General features: G+C 39.6%; 1 protein-coding gene across 1 annotated transcript in view; it reads right to left on the bottom strand.

Moving 5' to 3' along the window:
• ERD1 (Clp ATPase) overlaps positions 1-18,258 on the bottom strand; it is a 60,322-nt gene extending 42,064 nt beyond the window's left edge. Inside the window, exon 1 of the mRNA XM_089446193.1 lies at positions 17,168-18,258. Within this exon, the coding sequence (XP_089302319.1) occupies positions 17,168-17,799 (632 nt within the window). The 5' untranslated portion in view covers positions 17,800-18,258. The remainder of the gene's footprint in view (positions 1-17,167) is intronic.
• Between the last annotated feature and the right edge of the window lie 555 nt (positions 18,259-18,813).

Raw genomic sequence — 18,813 nt, 5'->3', positions numbered from 1 at the left:
CAATCTCATGAATACTAGTTGTAGGTGACTTCTACAACCTTCTTCCGGTAGCCCTGTTTCAACCAAACCAGATGTTTTCAAAAATCAAAATGAACATCAAATCAAAGTTGCCTCTTTATGATGGCTTTTCATCATGACATTTTCTCCCTACATCAATATCCTTTCGCCTATTATATGAATCCATCTCCAAGATATCCATTACCAAGGCTTTACTTTTCCAACATATCAGGGTCTTCATATCTTTCTCCATGGAGATGTCATAGCTAATCCTTCTAGTTATCAGATGTTGATCATTTATCTTATCTTACTTGACAGTAGATGCATCTTCTCACGAACTCTTCTTTTAAATTTCTTCGCATATTGCTTTCTCAGGGTTTTTCATAGTTCCTCTATCACAGGAACCATAGTTGCCAACCACCTCATATTCTCCATGAGGTTATATTATGTTGATTTCTTCTTGTCAATGTGTAGAAGAGTTCAAGGTACATTGTCTACATGCCTTTATGCATCATTCTAATGGAAGAGTTTCTTCTTCTTTCATAATGCTCATGAGATAGAGCATTCAACCATTCAATCTGCAATTATATGATGACATGACTTTATCTATCTATTACTATACATCTTCCTTCATGTGGTCATCTAGACTTCTTTCTAGCAACTTCCTTTCCTTGCGTGAAGATGAAAGTACTTCAATTAACTTGACATGTTGCATTCCTACGTCATCATACCATCATCCTTCTAACCAGTGGATCCCACACAAAGTGGAATGTAGACTTTCTACAAGACACTTGCTTCTTCTAAGTAGAGGCGAACCTTCTAATGAAGATTCCAATGGAGGATCATGATGATCCTCATTCTGCAAATGCTTCTTCCTAACAATGAGGATGTATGATGATCTCATTATCTTTTATCTTGCTAGATGACTTTCTCCAACCATATAAACTGCTACTTCGATTATCCTAATATGCTTTCAATGAAGATGCCATGAGCTACTTCCTTTCTATCATGATGACTGCTTCAGCCATATTAACTTCTACTTCAGTGATCCTTTCATGTCTCTATGATGATATCATGCATCCTATCATACTTGTGATGCCTTTCATCATGACTGCTAACTTCTATATGCTAAAATGAACTAAGTGAAGGAGGTTATCTCAGTCATAATAAAGATCTTTCACTTCCTCCTTTAATTTCTTCTTTCGGTTTCTTCTACTTCTTTGGTGACATGGGCTTCATTTCTTTCCTTTCTCTTCTTGTTGTCCTTCTTGAGTTTAGGACAATTCCTTTTGAAATTCCCATATTCATTACACTCATAACATTGGATTTTTGACATATCAATTCTCTTGTGAAACTTCTTTCGAGGCTCAAACTTCCCAAATTTCCCTTTCTTCCTTGTTGATGTTGCATATGCTTGAGTTTGTTCATTTGTTCCAACATCGTTCTTTGCCTTTAATTTAGATTCTTCAATCTTGCATAATGACCACAGATCATTGAATGGAGTGGTTTCCTTCTTCCCATAAATGCTTGATACAAAATTGCCCCATTCATTAGGTAGTGCATTGAGCACAATGGTGGTCATCTCTCGATCAGACATTACTTCTCCAAGTTCTTGTAGTTGGTCTCTAATTTCGAATACCTTCATGAAATATGAAGTTATCCCTTCTTCCCTTGATATTTTCATCTTGTATAGTTCGGTTCTCAAAGATATGATTTCACCTACAGTGCCACCAACTTTTCATAGATCTCCTTTGTTGACTCCAACTTTGGAACATAAGCGATGAGAGAATCCTTGATTGACTCTATGAGGATCCTTTGTGCCCTTATCTCCTTTCATGTACTTTGAAAGTGCTTGAGCTTGCTCTTGAGATGGTTTGGTGATGGAGCCCTTTATATATCCAATAACTTCATTCTCCATAAGAATTAGATCAATTCTCTTCTTCCATGCAAGGTAATTCGAGGTCCCAACCAATTTATTGTTCTCCTTGCAGAATGAAGCCATTTGATTTGAGGATTGAGACATAAAAATATAGAATAATTGTCAAGTGAAGATGCTTCTTTCAACTTGATGTCTTTTTTGTTGATGATGACTTCCTTGATGATGTCTTCCTGATGATGATTGCTTCCACTACTCCTTTGATGTTGACAATTGAAGATGCCTTCTTTAATGATTGCTTGATGATCTTCTTCAAGGATACTTAAGATGTGATCCTTTCTTCAATGTGAGGGAGATCGCTTTGAAGATGAATTGCTCTTTCTTGATTTCTTTTGGATGTAGTGTACAATGTGAATGCTTCAAGTGTAGGGTCCTTGAGATCTTCTTCTTCTACCACAGGTTGAGATGATGTGTCCTTGTGATGGGTACTCCTCCTTGATACTCTCGAAGGTTTGATGTCCTTTGATGGTTCTTAGTTTTCCTTGTGCTCGGACCTAGAGTATCCTTCTTCAATTGGATGATCTTCTTCAAGCTGCCTTTCCTTGTAGTCACCTTAGCTCTGATACCATGTTGAAAAATCTCGGGTAGATAGATTAGGTGATTTCTCTTACTTTGATAACTACTTGTGATGTTCTTTTAATTGATATAATTGATATCAGCTTCTTCTTTTACTTGATTATTATTATGTTCTTATCATCAAACAACTACCAAACTATGAAGATCAAAGAGACAAGAAGACACAAAATGTAGGCTGCTAGCCAGAGCCAAAACTTCTCCTCTTGAGAGGAAAACCCACAAGAATTCTTCTCTTCTTATAGAATGTTCAGAAGACGAATTCCAAGACCTATGACCCTTAACAAATACCCCTCCAAGACAAAGTCAGCTTCTCCTTGATGAACTTCCTTCAACCCAAATCAAACTTGCCTCATAGCAGATGCAACTTCTCCTTTGACCAATATTCGGACCTGCAACTCGGCCTTACTGCAAAAACCCTAGGCCACACATGCGAGTGAAAATATGGTGAAATAGTCCTTTCTTCTTTGCTTGAATTGGTTCCTCCTCCCTTGAAACTCGGCTTGTTAAATTGACCTTCTTTTGATACTAAATTTGGCTCCCTTGTGGTGACTGCAATTTGGTTCTGCTGCAAAAAATTTTGCCCTAGTTCCTTCGCACGTGTGAGAGATTATGTCCCAAAACAGTCCTTCAAAATTCGGTTTCTTTTTTCTCCTTTTAGTCCTCTTCTTCGCTTACCTTCTAGGTCTTTCGCTTCTCTTCAACGAACTTGTTGGATGCACTTCAAATGAGGGCAATGTATCCATATATATAGTCTTCCTTGGAGGGCAAGTAGTTGTCCATGAGGCCGACTTTTCTTAATGTAGGCTTGACTTGTCTTGGAGGGTGACTTTGACTCTATTTAGACTCAAATAAATTTCTTTGACTTGATACATAATGCCCAAATGGGTCTTATCATATTACAATGACTCAAATGACTTCTTTGACTCAATGATAAAACCTAGAAGCACTCAATGGGTACTTGACCTGCAAATAAAATAATCTTGGGCATGAAACCCATGCCACAAAAATACTAATAATATATTTTCTTTTTTCTTTTTACATCAAATACAAAAAATCATGATTACATTAGACATTATGAAAACCGAACCTAGTTACACATTTCAACACCAACAACCCTATGCATTGCTCAGTGATGACAATATGTCACATCCCTCCACCATTTGCACTAGTCATACACCTCTCACCATCTGGCATTCCTTTTGAAGGTCGGTCACCACTCGGTAAGTACTTTAAGCATTTTGCAATCAAGTGCTTTTACTTAATGTTTTGGGCATTATAAAATGGATAAAGGGGTGATTTGGATTATTGACCGATCTTGATTGTAAACTTGCTCTCTCAGCTTACCAAAGGAGTTAGTCTTTAGCCCTAGTTTAGTGGGACCTCCTCTAAGGCCTTAGGGTTATAGGAGGGGCACTAATTAGGAAAATTGGATTAAAGTAGTGTATCCATAATCATCCCATACTTAACACCTTTCATCATTCCCTTGATCTCACATCCATCCTTCGGGTTTGTTGTCATTGGTTTGTTGGGATTCAGCGCCCTCACACCCACATCCTTGAGTCAAGGCCATAAAACTTTGCCCTAGAGGTTGATGCAACTAAAAGAAAGATAGAAGCATAATATGCCCACAACAAAAGAAAAATAAAGGTTAAAATGCAAAATATGATGAAGACAATAATTAGCACATGGGCAAAAGCCTAGCATGAGCTCTACCACCCTCATTAGCCATCACTCAGTTCTTGACCACTAAATGCTCCATCGAATAATAAAGGAACCCTTGCATGTCCCAACCCTAATGACTGAGAAACCTACTCATCCTAAAGGGATAAATAAATGTTACATCATTAAAAGCAAGCTTGGATACCTAAGTTATGCTCCTTATCAAAGCATTATCAAAAAAAAAATTAAAAGGTCAAAAAAGCAGGTTGAGGAAAGGGGTAACCCATGCCTCCACAATTGCTCCCTCTATATATCTATACACCCAAGATGATGGACCTCCATCAGTTGGTGCTATAACCATGGCACCTAGCCATGAAGTATTTCCCCTTCGTTGCCACCACTATCACAAACACCTATGAATTGAAGGGTTGACCTTGGACATGTCACCTCCCCTTAGGGGCTAGAAGCACCTAATAGGGTTGATCATCTAGCCACCTCTAACAAGGTAGGGAACACTTTTATGGGAGGTGCTTCTAGCCACCTCTAACAAGGTAGGGAACACTTTTATGGGACTTGGTCTAGTTAGATATTTGAAGGTGATCCCAGTTTGAAGTCTTACTATGCCCTTAACAATTAATTTATGGTCCACTATAATGCATTTATGGTCATAGTCTCCAATGAGTTTGAGATGGTTTTGCTAGGTGGGTCCTTCACAAAGCAGCAGAGGCATTGTGGGCACACTCACTCCATGCCTACTACACATGATGCCCAGGCCATACTACACTTTCGGAGAGTAGTGATGACCTTGAAAATGTAGCATTGCCCCTCCACAACAACGTGTTAGGCACTTTGATGATTCCAACAGCTAATTGACACCTCAAAGCACCCCCAGATGCTAAAACGTTGAGCTTACTTTGCTTAGTGTTGGAGATTCTTGATGATGTACCCAATGGACCTAACATGCCCCCAGGCTGGCGTTGACATTGTTGGTGGGAATGGCTTGATTGGTCATCCATAAAATTACTTGGGAGGGTGTGTACCATCTCATGAAGCCCCAATGCTTGAGAGCTATTGCACCACGTTGTCTTGATGGCCCCCATGGAGATGACGTATAACACCTAGAGCTAGCTTTTGACATATCGAGACATTTAGAGGCTTGATTTGAGGGCTTACCCTCAATCCATGGTTGATCATGATGGTTGGAGATGCATCCAGCCCATTTCTTGCATTCTTGGAGCATTATTAGCTCTAAAATGGCATGACGTCATGCTTGGAAGGAGTTTTGACCCACACGTTGGGCTATTAGAGGCTTATTTTATTGTATTGAGCTACTGGGTTGGCTTGAAACCCATTTTTTCATGTACACTCAAAATTAAACTTGTCATAGGGTTTTTAGACAAATTAATGGAAGTGATTGTTGATGGAGTAGAGAAGTAAGCGTTTTGCTTGCCTAAGTGCCAAGGCTAGCAGAGGGGCCCACAGGATAGCCACTTAGCAGAATATTAATTTATTTAACTATTTCCTAAAGTTAGAGTTAGGAAAAATTTAAAATCCTAAAGTCAACTTATGATTTAATCTCAGCCCTTCATCAAGATTTAATCTCAACTGTTGAGAGTGATTGTGGGGCTTAGGTCGAAATTATAAGAGGAGATAGAGCTAAGAAGTGGCCAAGTCGAAGGGCACAAGCAGTGTGTGTCAGATCAACAAAGGGAGAAGCTAGAATTTTAGCAGATCGAAAGTGTCAGCGATCAAGGAAAGATCAAGTCAGGGTTAAATTTCTCTAACTCAAACAGCGTCTACACGCCATTCAACTTGCATGTGTGCGCAGAGAGATGGAGCTATGTGTCTGGGGCATAGATAAGCCAAACTGTGAGGTTGTACGATAGAGCGAGTGCGTGGAAGGAAGTTCAATTTATCTTGGGAGCTTATCAGTAGTTTCCCTGTGGTGAAAGGGAAGTTTCCCTTGCTGTAAATTTTCTGAAGATTACCCTTTTGCTGAAGATAATAAAAGACACACAGAGTTTGTAGGTTTTCCCCAGAGTTGGGGTTTCCTGGGTATATCTTGTGTTCTATGTGTTGAATGTGTTTGTCTTCTGATTTATTTATTTCCGTTGCGCATGGTAAGTTGGAAAACTCAGTGTATTTGTAATTTAAATTTCCAGAACAGTAGTTGTTTGCATTTCTAGTTGCACACTTAGAAGATTGCAAATCAGTTATTGGGTTTTACAGGGAATCTAACAGTGATTAACCTCATATAAATAAAGGATCGCTCCATTCTATTTTCTCATAATCACTTATGGATTTCAACCTCCTTTACAGAGCTCGACTTAGCCTAGTGTCACTCGCTACTTGTGGAGATGTGATCTTTTTGGAGCTATTGCTGTTGGAGAATGATTTTTGTCTTGGAGATTCTTTTTGGGATTGAAAGAAGGCTATTTCTTGGAACAATTCTAGGTGTAATTGCAAATTTTTATTGTTTTTCATGTGATGAATTTATGCTAAGGTTTTTCTTATTCCATGTCTAAATGCATATTATTTTTGGAAAATCTTGCTTTATTATTGCATGTTAAATTTTTCTCCCTTGAAATCCATAGGGAACCTCCTAGAGAGCTTCCTCTATTTAATTTCTCCCCTCACAAAGAAGATAAATAGGGTTTATCAAGTGAAAACTAGGGTTTCCCCCTTATTCCAAGCATAAATTCACTCTCTTAAATCTAGCCCCAAAGGCTCCATCACCGGAGTAGGGATAGGCACTGGGAATCCTTATGTCGGTCAAAAAATCACAAAACTTCAAAATTTCCCTCTCTTCGATTTTTCTAAGTCCTTCAAGGTAAGTTGTTAGGGCTAGATTACAGGGTTGAATTCAATTCGAGCTACTCTTGGATGGACGTTGAGGCTTGGTTGGCTTGAATTCATCTTTGTTGATCATTTTCACTCAAAATCTAGCACTTTACATGGTTGAATTTGCCCTAGAAGGGCTAACATCATCCTCCCTAAACAATTTGTGCCCTAGAAAATCCCTAACCTTAGGTAGGGCTTCAACTTAGGGCTTAATTTAATTTGAAGGTTTGCCTTCTCACTTTATTGATTAAATCATTTGCAAACCTTTTCCTTGGTGCTTTTATGCCTAGGTAGTCCTTTGTTGATCTATATCTTGAAACCCTAGGCCACATGTGCCTCCTTTAGACCTTAGACTATGAAACTTTTCTCCTACACAAAAAAAAAAATTGTGTCATATCAAGGCAATACTTGATAGTACACCCTCTCTTGGAGACTTTGTTGTAATTTTTTTTCATATTTTTGGAGAGGGGCGAGTTCTTGAGAGACTTGTATCCACGTATTGTAACATGGTCAACCATGGATTGAGGAAAGATCTAACTGCTTCGTTTTATAATATTTTTTTGACTTGTCATGGAATTGGTTAGCAAAAAATGATTTTTCATTATATGAGAGGAAAGACTCACTCTGTAAAGAGAAGCTTTCTCTCCATTGTAATGGTTGTTAGGATCTTAGAGATTAAGGAGCTCTTCCATTGGACTCCAACTTGAAGCATTACGGAAGATTGGAAATATATTTTCATCTTATGTGAGGCTTCATTGTACACTTATTCTTTCACATATTGATTTCTATTGTAAGAAACCCATGTATTATTATTGTGATTGCCTTGTGTTACCCTAATATTGTATGAGATTCCACATTGTGATTTTCATCACATTGAGAAAGATTTGCTACTCATATCTTGGCGCATTGGGACAACTTGGGGGGATGCATTTTCATGGAACCCCTTCTCTATGGCATTGGATCATTTGATGGAAGTCTTTGGTTGGGGGAGTCTCATTTCTCCTTGGTTGGATGATTGTGCTTGTTTGTTTGGTGGTATTATCATATGTGCTTTACTTGTTGATCACCCCTTGGTTGTTTGATGGTCATGGAGCAAGCTATCTCATTATCGTGTGGTTTTGTTATATATGCTTATCTTGGATATGGATGATGGTTCTAGGCCCCGAAGGGTTAGATGATTGTATTGGGAGATAGATGTTTCATCATTGTTGGAATTTATTGGTGATTTTTGCATGGTGTGTTGATGTGATATTGTATCATTTGTGTCACTAGGAGGGAGCGACTTACATGGCCCTCTTGTATTAGATGTGTGGTGTGAGCATACTTGATGGTTGGATGGGTTAACACTTTGTCTTGACTCTCTCTCTTACGATGTTGATGTGGTTAAATGGGTGTATTGTGCAATGCACTTTACCTTGGTGGCATTTCCCTTGGTGATATGACTTGACATTGTAACATTTGTTATACATTACCAAGCTGGAAATGTGTTTGATGATTTTAGTACCCTTGTGGATTTATTTTCTCCTAAGTTTAAGATATATGGGAGGGGCAATACATAAATATCAGATGATCAAACCTTTTTCTAAGGCTTGATAAAGTATTAATCATGCTTTCGTCCTTTTGTGGTCCGCCCAGTTTCAAATCTAGGTGGAGCTTCTATTTTGTCAATGGATTATTGTCATGATAGTCTTTGTTGGGAGATACATCTTATTTACATGGTACAACACTCAAGGACCACTCCCTCCCTCACTTGTTCATGGTAATTTCGTTAGTTGTTGACTATTGGAGGAAGGCTATGATTATATTTGAGCATAAACCTTTGTGCACGCATGTTGAGATTGATTTAATAGTTCAATGATTAAACTGATATACTTTACCCAAATTAAGGTTGATTGCTTGGGTGCCCTACCTCATTGGCTTAATTAGAGTTGGTTGAGGCTTTCTTATAAAGCATCCCCCTTCTTGGGTGTAGTTTTCAAGTCATGCATTATTTTATTGTTTCTTGGAGAAGTTGGCACACTTCTCTAGGGTGCACTCTCTTGGATTGGTTGGAAATATTTATGACATGGCTTACAGAGGAGTACTTCATTGGTTTATTGATGAGGTCTAACCAACCTTGGCACATTCTCCTAGAGCACACTTCACATGAGATATTATATTATTTGTTGGGGTGGTTGAGGTGGTTGCATGGCAGACTTTTACAGGGTGCACCTCTGCTAGGTGCTCTCTTATCTTTATTGCATGTATATCTTGACCACACTTGCCATCTTTTGACCTTCTTGGAGAGCACCCTCACCTCTTTGACAAGGAATTTATATTATTTTGTTTGAGGTGATTATGAAGAAGTTTTTCCTTGAGGGGCATGTAGCACATGAGGAGGACAAGTGTCCCCTTGCATGCATCCTGCATGGATTTGGAGCTTGAAAAAGGACACACTTGGCACATTGCATGCTTATTGTTGGTCTCTTTTCCATCTTAGGATATTCTTCTTGGAGGGCACACATGTGGGAGGTTTTTCTTTCTATTTTTGGTGATGTCTTGGAGGGCACAATTGTGGAGAGATATTCTACTTTCTATTTTGGGAGTTGACCAAATACTTTGAGCGCCCCATCTACTTGGAGTTGGTTTCCTTGGGATTCACACGAGTGGATTAGTTGCATGCATCTTGTGGACTTCTTGTTATATTAGAGGAGTTTGTTACGAAGCATTCTCCTAGAAGGATTTTTATTCTCTCATGCAGCTTGGAGGGTGCACATACTTCTCTTAAGTGGACCTTCGAACACATCCTCTTATGTAGCGAATTATATTTTTCATGTGTGCATCCTTAGAAGGCACATTCCATGTCGACACCTGGTATTTGACTTGGTATGATGCTTATTTTTAACCCTGGCCCTCCTCTCATGAGCATTATCTTGGTCTTTCACTATTATTTTGCAATGAATGAGTTGCCTTGGAGAGGCAAGTGTCCACATGCCTTGATTTGGTCAACCATGGATTGAGGAGAGATCTAACTATTCCAATATTTTACTATTTGTTTAACTTGTCATGGAGTTAGTTAGAAAAATAATAATATTTATTTTGAGAAAAGAGACTCACTTTATAAAGAGGATCTCTCTCTCCAATTTGATGGTTGGTCAGACTTTGGGAACTGAGCAGCACACCACTTGGACTTCATTTGTACACCACATGTTTGGAGCCTTAGGGAGGATTGGAGGTATATTTTATTTTATGTGAGGCTTTCATTGTGCACTCATTTTTCATATGCTTATGTTTGTATCAAGAAACTCTTGTAGCATGTTGTGTTTACCTTGTAATGAACCATGCTTCATTTGGATAAAGTAATGTTAGGTTTAAATCCCTTTCATTGTTATTGTTGTTATGTTAGCCTACCATTTAATAAACACATTTTTTGCTAGATTAACATAACCACTCTTTCATGACAATGCTTATGTATGGCACCTCTAGCTTTCCAAGGTAATTTGCTAAAAAAATCAACAAGCTAAAGTTGATTTGTGACATGCATAGCAGCCCCTATTTCCTTGCATTTCCATGAACTTGCCCTCTTTGATCTATGCTCCCACAATTTGCCCATGATTAAGCACTTGGTCTTGGGGTTTTCCTTTATCTTTCCCTTCTCATACCATTCATTTTCCCATTTCATATACGACAACTACCTTGTTTTGCTCAGGCTTACTCTTCACTAAATCACCTTGTGTCTCCACCCTATAGCCTTAGCAATCATACCTTTTAGGGAACCCCCCCTTGAATTGGAGAAGAACCAACCAAAAATGAAAGGAAGAAATATTGTGGCAACAATGAGTAGCCTTCTGAAGTTGGACAAGACTAGCCCCTTGATGCTTGGAACTTCACATCATTTGGGGGTGCTAGATTTTGGTGTAACACCTTGTAGTGAAACATGCTTCATTTGGATATAGTGTGAGGATGTCATCACTCTTACTGTTATTTCTCTTATGTTAGCCTTACATCTAATAGACCTAATTGTTTTTAGGATAACATGACGTCATCTTCATATCAACAACTTGAAAAACAAACCTAACTTTCCAAGGACAATTTTCTACAATATAAATCAACAAGATAGGGCTGGTTTATGGCATGCATAGCAGCCCTTATTTCCCTACATTTGCATGCACTCACCCTCTTTGATCTATGCTTCCTTGACTCCATTTGTCCAAGGTGTGACTAGGCACTTAGTCTTAGGGTTTTCCTTCATTTTTCCATCCTGCACCATTTATTCTTCCATTATACTACATCCATTTGTTTTTCTTAGGCATACTCTTCGCTAAATCACCTTGTCCCTCCACTTTATAGCTTTAGCAATCCTACCTTTTAAGGAAGCCCCCCTTGAATTGGAGAAGATTGTGGTGGTAGTGGATAGCCTTCTTGAGTTGCACAAGACTAGCCCATTAATGCTAGGGACTTTACATCATACAAGGGTAGCTATATTTTGTTGTAAATCTCAATTAATCTTGTAAGCAAAATTACATGATGATGGACAAATGAAGGAGAAACTAAAATTTGTGATTTACTCCTTTCAACATGATAAAACAATCCTACCCTTTAAGGAAGCCCCCCTTGAATTGGAGAAGATTGTGGTGGTAGTGGATAGCCTTCTTGAGTTGCACAAGACTAGCCCATTAATGCTAGGGACTTTACATCATACAATGGTTGCTATATTTTGTTGTAAATCTCAATTAATCATGTAAGCAAAATTACATGATGATGGACGAATGAAGGAGAAACTAAAATTTGTGATTTACTCCTTTCAACATGATAAAAGCCCTAGTCTAGATGGTCTTAAAAATGATTTCTTCATTGGGTTTTAAATTAATGGAAGTAGACTCGCTTAAGGGTGCCTACAAGGCCGCCCTTTTGGTAATAACCCCTAAGAAGGATCTACCTACATCTTTTGAGGATTTTAAACTCATATCCCTACGCAATTCAATCTACAAGATTATAGCTAAATTAATTCCAACCAAGCTCAAGCCAATCCCATCTAAAGCCATCTCTAGGAAACAATTTAGTTTCTTAAGCAAAGGCAAATTCATGACACTATGGAGATCACATAGAAGCCATTACACATAATCAAGACAAAGAAGAAGCCAACTTTCACCATCGAGCTTGACCTTGTTTGCTTTTGGGGTTACTCCAAAAGTGATTGGACCTAGCTAGGAGAGCACTAGATCTCCTAGTCCCTTGGCAATACTTGATGGACATATGAAAAGCTCAATTTGACTCCATGATTAACCTTGGATAGAGTGTTGGCATAGTGCACTTACCTAGGTTGTTATCCTACGTGGCATAAACACTAACCCACTGGGTGCACACAATGGGGGGGTAGATTGCTTGGTTAAGAGAGGTACCTACCTAAGAGGATGAGCACTAGGTGACTCGCCACTTGGAGGGTGGGCACCTAGCCCTAAGAGCATGGGACCATGTGACATACACCTTCGAGGTTGAATACTAGATTGAACATGCTTGGGTTAAGGAACATACTTCATGGAGGTTGGTTGTGGACCTAGACACATATTTGAGGAGAAACATGGTAACAAGTAACTACCATGTTGGACATGTTGAGGAAACACTAGGGGCTCTAAAGACACATGCCACACAACTAGAGGCATAGCAAATTGCATGAAGATCCTTGGGGAAGAGGACGCATTGGGCTAGCTACTAGTTGGATAGTGCACCATCTTGGAGGGGGGGAGGATTGCACCGAAGGAGGATCATGCTAGGAGCACACACCATCTAGGGGCTTAGGTAAAACCCTTATGTGACATGTCATCTTGTATTGTAAAAGATTCCACGTGCAGTTGCCATGTTGACTTAGGTCTAGGGTCACTTGTGTTTTGGACCTAGTCCACCTTATTTATTGTTGGCCTTCCTCACCTTTTCTATATAAAGGGAGGAGAGAACCTTTGTAATTACTCTCTACTAATGTACTCATTATTCTATGTTTGTAATTTTCTTAGTCTTGTAGGAAGCAACACCTAGGGTTTGTGAGGTAAACCCTAAAGGAGACATGAAGCTGGACGCCAACACTTGAAGATGTTATTGGATTCCTTGCTTATTGGATGCAAGAGGACACTAGGAATTTTGCTTATCCTAGAGAAGAACATAAGCATTAGAGGAGTTGAAGACTCGGATGCAATTATTTTTCGCTAAAGTTATTCATTCTTAAAATGCCATGGAAAAGCCTTGACTCTAGTGTTAATTCAAGAGAGGTAGCGCTAGGATTTTTGATAGAAAGCCTAGGTGAGACATGATGAAAGAAGACTAACACTCAGGATGATCTTAGAGCCTTGCAATTTTGTGATCTTGGAGCTCGATGTGATATTTAGCTTGCTAAAGCCTTGGATGGAGCTTGGTGAGATGCCATGCTTGGATATACTACTTGCTTAGAACACTTGATGATTATGGTTGTTATACTTGTCTTGGAACCTTCGTACTTGTGTGATGTAGGATTGGAGAGGGCTAGGGTTTGTGAGAGATAAACCCTAAGAAAACATGATGTGCAAAGGTTGACATCTTTGTCTGAGAAGAACCTAGGGTTTGTGGCATAGAGACCCTAGAGGAGAGTTGCGGCACTTTGCTTGGAGAGCTTATGTGAGGCAAGCTTGAAAAAACATTGAGGATGGACTTGTTGATGTTCATGCTAACTTGTTGTTGAGCCTTTGAAGTGGCTCGAAGTAGCTTGTTGTTGAGCCTATGGAGTGGATCAAAGTATCTTGATGTGATGCCCTACTAGGCCATGCTTACCAGTTAGGGTTTCATGTTGATGGTGGATACGCTTGAGAGAGAACTAGCTTGTGATAAGCTTGAAGGACAATCTTCTACCAGCTTGTGATAAGATGGTGTTATGTACTTGTAAGTTGTAACTTCCTTTATTGTATATATGACGTGTGCTTCGCTGTCCAAACTTTGTGTGCTTGCAGATTTCATTTTCGACATATGTTAGAAGCTAAAAGAGCATATTTATGGCTGGAACAAATCTGTTGTTTATAAATATTTTTATATTCTTTATATGTTGTGAATTGTGATCTTAGGGCTGGAAATCTAGTTTCCTTGAAGTACACTGTTTCAATGTTTATTTTATTGGGCTGCCTTGTGTGTTTGGTGGGACAGCAGTGAAATATATGCTGCCATAATTTATACTTCAAACTCAGCCATGAGGCTGAAATTTCATGGGAAATAGAACAGTGAAACCTCAAGTAAATGAGGTGAAATTTTTTAATTTATCTTAAGCACAGATTCTCGAAGTTCTCACAAACCTCTAAAAATTTTATGATCAAGTATGCAACCTTTTACTTGAAAATAAATATGAGTCATGTTGACTTTCCTCTCCCTTTTATTGAGTGGATAGAAGCTTGATTGCACCCTGAAACCTTCAATGTCTTGGTTAATGGTTCTTCATCTTCTATTTTCAAGTCCTCACAAGGGTTAAGGAAGGGGTACCCACTCCCCCCCATCCCCCATATTCCTCTTCACAGTTGAGGGGCTAAGTTGCTACATCAAACACCTAAAGAGCTCTTGGAGACTAAAAGGGACTCAAATTTCAATACAACATAGCTTCACTCGCCTTTTATTCGTGGATGATTGTAAATCTGATTAGGGATGGTACAATGGGAGATGCAATGCTTTTGATCAATGCTCAAGCGAAAGTCTTTTGTGAAGCCATAAGATGATGTTAACTATTCGAAAACCAACTATCTTCTTCAACAAAGCTACCCAATGGCATGAAGAAGCAATTAGGAACATTATACCCTACCAAATTTAATTATTAGACTCGAGACTTAAAAAAGTAGGGTTTGAACTAAACCAAATGTATATGGACACAAACATTGGGTGTGGTTAGTTCACAATATGAAAAAGAGAATCAAAACATGGTGAAACAAGCGGCTGTCCATGGGAGGAAGCTTACCTAGTAAAATATATCTTTGAGGCCATCCCTATGCATTGGATTTCCATGGCTTTTATTCCAAAGTCACTTATGAAAGAAATCAGGGAGTTATGTTTTCATGTTTGTGGGTAGGATGAAGAGAAAAGAGAAATCCCCTTGTCTCCTAAAAGAGGCTGGCCATGCCCAAATTTGTTGGAGGATTGGGGCTTAAACATCCTTTCCTTTTTGGGAAAGCACTAGCTGCCAAGAGTTTATGGAGGTTGATAGCCACTGATGGTTAGTGGCAAAGAGTTATGGAGGACAAATACATAAACCCGCCGTCCATAAAAGCTTGGATAAGGAGCCCCATCGAAAAAACCACTAGTTGCTCAATCTTCTAGAAAGTGTCCATGCTATCCTTCCCCAAGCAGGTGGTTTCTTATGATGGAGGATCCAAAATGGGTCAAGGTGAGAGTATGGTTGGATCCCTGGATGGGAGGAAAGAAGCTTACAAATCATCTAATGATCCAAGGAGGACCCTCACCCAAAGAAGACTATTTATCTTTGCTAATGTCTATGATTAAGAGGCAAAAAAGGTGTCATCATTAGGATGGAAGAGTGCCCAAGCTTTAGAACGAGAGGGAAAATTAGGTGAAGAATGGAATCCTTGTGCGCAAAGACTTGCAAAGGTGTCCTCAAGACTAAAAGATGTTGAAGTTGAGCTAGTTTGGACTACAAACTCTATTGAAGGTTATTACACAACCAAGATGGGCTACTCAATGGCCTTTGCCCTAGGCTAGGTGAGAAGAGAAGATGGTGGTGGCGGGATATATGGAACATCAGAACCCCACAAAAAGAAAAGCTTTTATGTAGCTTATATTATCCAAAAGAGTATTGGATTGATACAACCTATAGAAAAGGCCATGGAAAAGCCCTCATCTTATGTATGCTATGCAAAGTAAGGGGAGAAGGTGAACAACACATATTCCTAGATTGTCATTTCTCAAAAGTAATATGAGATGAAGCAAAGACCATTACATGAGGTAAAGGGCATTGACAAGGCACCTCAACGGAAGACACATTGGACAGATGGAGAGGGGTAAGGAGATGGCAAAGCATCCAACACTCCCCAACTCTCCCAATAGCAGTCTTTCAAACTATATAGTTCGCCAAGAACAAAGCTATCTTTACTGATCAATAATCCACCCTCTTCAAGCTCTATACATATTACAAGATTAGGTACATGCATGATGGTCTCCTAAAATTATGATTTACAAAGAAGATAAATAGGTAGGGTAAGTCAATATTGAAAGAGCTTTGTCATGGGGGTACTTTGATGGTGCTTCCCAAAGAAACCCTGGTCTTTGTGGTCTTTGTGGCCTTTGGGGTGTTCGGGGTGTTCTCTCCTTTACAGAGGGGCACAACATCTCTTTTTTCGTGATCTTGGTCAAAGCACTAATGACTGGGCAGAGATAATTGTTGTTTATAATCTACTGGCAATAGCAAACGAAAGGCAGGTGGAGGATTTTCAAATATTTGGGGACTCAAAGCTAGTAATAGAGTAGATGAGTGGAGGATATTGTAAAAATTCCCTGAATCTGCCCAATCTAAAATTTCCACTTCACTTCTATGAAGCCACGAATAGAATCTCAGCCTTAGTGTTGAAACTAATTTCTTCAACAGCCCTGCAAGAAGCTTCAAATCTGCCCAGCCCTCCAGAGCAAACTCAAGAATGTAAACACTACAAAGACTTAAAGCGTAGACAATTTCAGCAGCCTTTAGGACAAGATCTATCTGAATCCGCAAATCTGATAATTACTTCAATTACAATGGAAAATTGGCAATTGCAGCTAACCATTAATGATCTACAATCTCGAAATTAGTAGATCTCGAGAATATTATTCACGCATACACTTGTTGAGATGTGTAGAAAAAAACCATTGGAACTGTCTGATCAATTATTACAACACTCCGAATCAGAATGAGTTTTTAGTACTAGAGAATTGCTTAAGTATTTCTTATCAAATGCATCTCATGGGATATGCTTAGTATTTTTTTGTTACTGTGTTATCCAATGTAGCGCATGTTATGCCACTCCAACTGCCAGCGTCTATCAAATGCAGTATAAATGCATACAATCACCACCATAAAACATCATCAACCCAACGAGAAAAAAAGTTTAAAAGGTAAACAAGACTAAGTCAGGAAGTGATAGAAATTGTGGAAATGAATAGATAGAGAGAGAGAGAGAGAGCGGTGACCTTTGAAGAAGGGAGCTAACACCAGCATCATCATTTACGTTGAAGAGAGCGATGGCGATGTGTTCGGGAGCAATGTAATTGTGGCCCATCTTCCTGGAATGTTCTATGGCGGCTTCAAACACACGCTTACTTGCAATCGAGAAGGGAACATCCGTGGCAGGCCTATCATACAGCTCGCCGTCATTCCAAATGGCCCTCGCAGCCTCCCGAGCTCTTTCAATGGTGACACCTGAGGACAGGAACCCCTCAGGAGACCTCCTGCTGTCTTCTGCAATCAACCCCAGCAATAGATGATGGTTTGCCACCTCACCTTTTCCCAATGCCTTAGCCTCCTTCTGCGCAAACATCACGGACTTAATTGCCCTCTCTGTGAACCTCTCGAACACTGCAGCAACCACAAGAGATCTCTCTCTTTTCAGACATCTTCTACCTTTCACTACCACCCCAAACTGCTCTCTGTGACGAAAACCTCCAGAGTAGGGGGCTCTCAGGTGCCCAATTCTTCCGCCAATTGACGCTCCACTTTCTGCTACCATCACAGGGCTTATCCGTGGCGGATTCGGCAGAGATTTTTTCCGCTGCCCGTGTAGAGGAGAAAAGCTCAGAGACACGGGAATGCTCGCCAATTCCATTCTCCTTCTACTTAGTACAAGGGAAATGAAGCCAATTACAGTCCCCTCCTCCTCTTTTGGCGTGAATGCTTGAATTACAACAAATTACAAGGACCCCATCTCATACCAGGCGGTTAAATACAGAGGAGGAACAGGATTACGCTATATATCCTTCAAATTAATGAAGGACTGGGATTGCTGACAGTGTGAGAGGCAGAGAAAGGAATTTTATAGCGAGATAATATTAACGCCCACGGAGAATAAGGGAAAGTTGGGAACAGCAATGGAAGGAAGAGTGTATTTGTAAGCGAAACTTGGAATAGGATTGGAAGAAAGAGTGAATTTGCCGAAGGACACGGCCGTCGCCGCCCTATTCGAGGCAAACGCTGGTCGCGTTTCCTGACATTGCGGGAAGAAGCGGAATGCGTCCGACTTATTGCTATGGTCGGAGGTGGAATGCCCACGCTTCACAATGAGAAATTAAGTGGCAGAATGTCACACGCCATCTACATATACTTGGCATTTGATTATTGGCGCTGGCGTTGGCGTTTAAAACTGTGTCATGTATGTTACATTTATTTTCTAGTGCCATCCATGATTGGCTTGTTTGTTTGGAGCCTTTGGCATTTGGAGAGTATGGTGTTATGTTCGAGTAAGCAAGCAAGCAAGAATATCAACAAATTTGGTGAGCAAGGAACAAGAGGCATATTCCGTGTGTGCACTTTAAGTTTTGTAGACGCTTCTTTCCAAAGATACTCTCTCTCTCTCGGCCTCCACTATCTTTCTCTCTGTCGTTTATTCATTTTCAAAGCTGCGTAAAGGAGTTAGGTATATAAATATTATGAGAACCACTCAATTGTTAAGTTTGACTCCTACTTGTCAAATCTTATGCCCTCTAACCTACTACTACTTCCATAGGTTGGACAATATATCACATTTCTCAAATGCTCTCGCCCACATCAAACCCCATTGCATTACCACACTTTATTATGCTTATGTACAAAATAGCATTCATTCATGTACAACTGTGTTTTC

The sequence above is a fragment of the Pinus tabuliformis genome, chromosome X, assembly GCF_031772625.1.
Source record: "Pinus tabuliformis cultivar Carrire ecotype Pingquan chromosome X, CPIR1, whole genome shotgun sequence".
NCBI lineage: Eukaryota > Viridiplantae > Streptophyta > Pinopsida > Pinales > Pinaceae > Pinus > Pinus tabuliformis.
The sequence above is the reverse complement of the archived record's forward strand: the minus strand, read 5'-3'. Positions and strand labels throughout refer to the sequence as shown.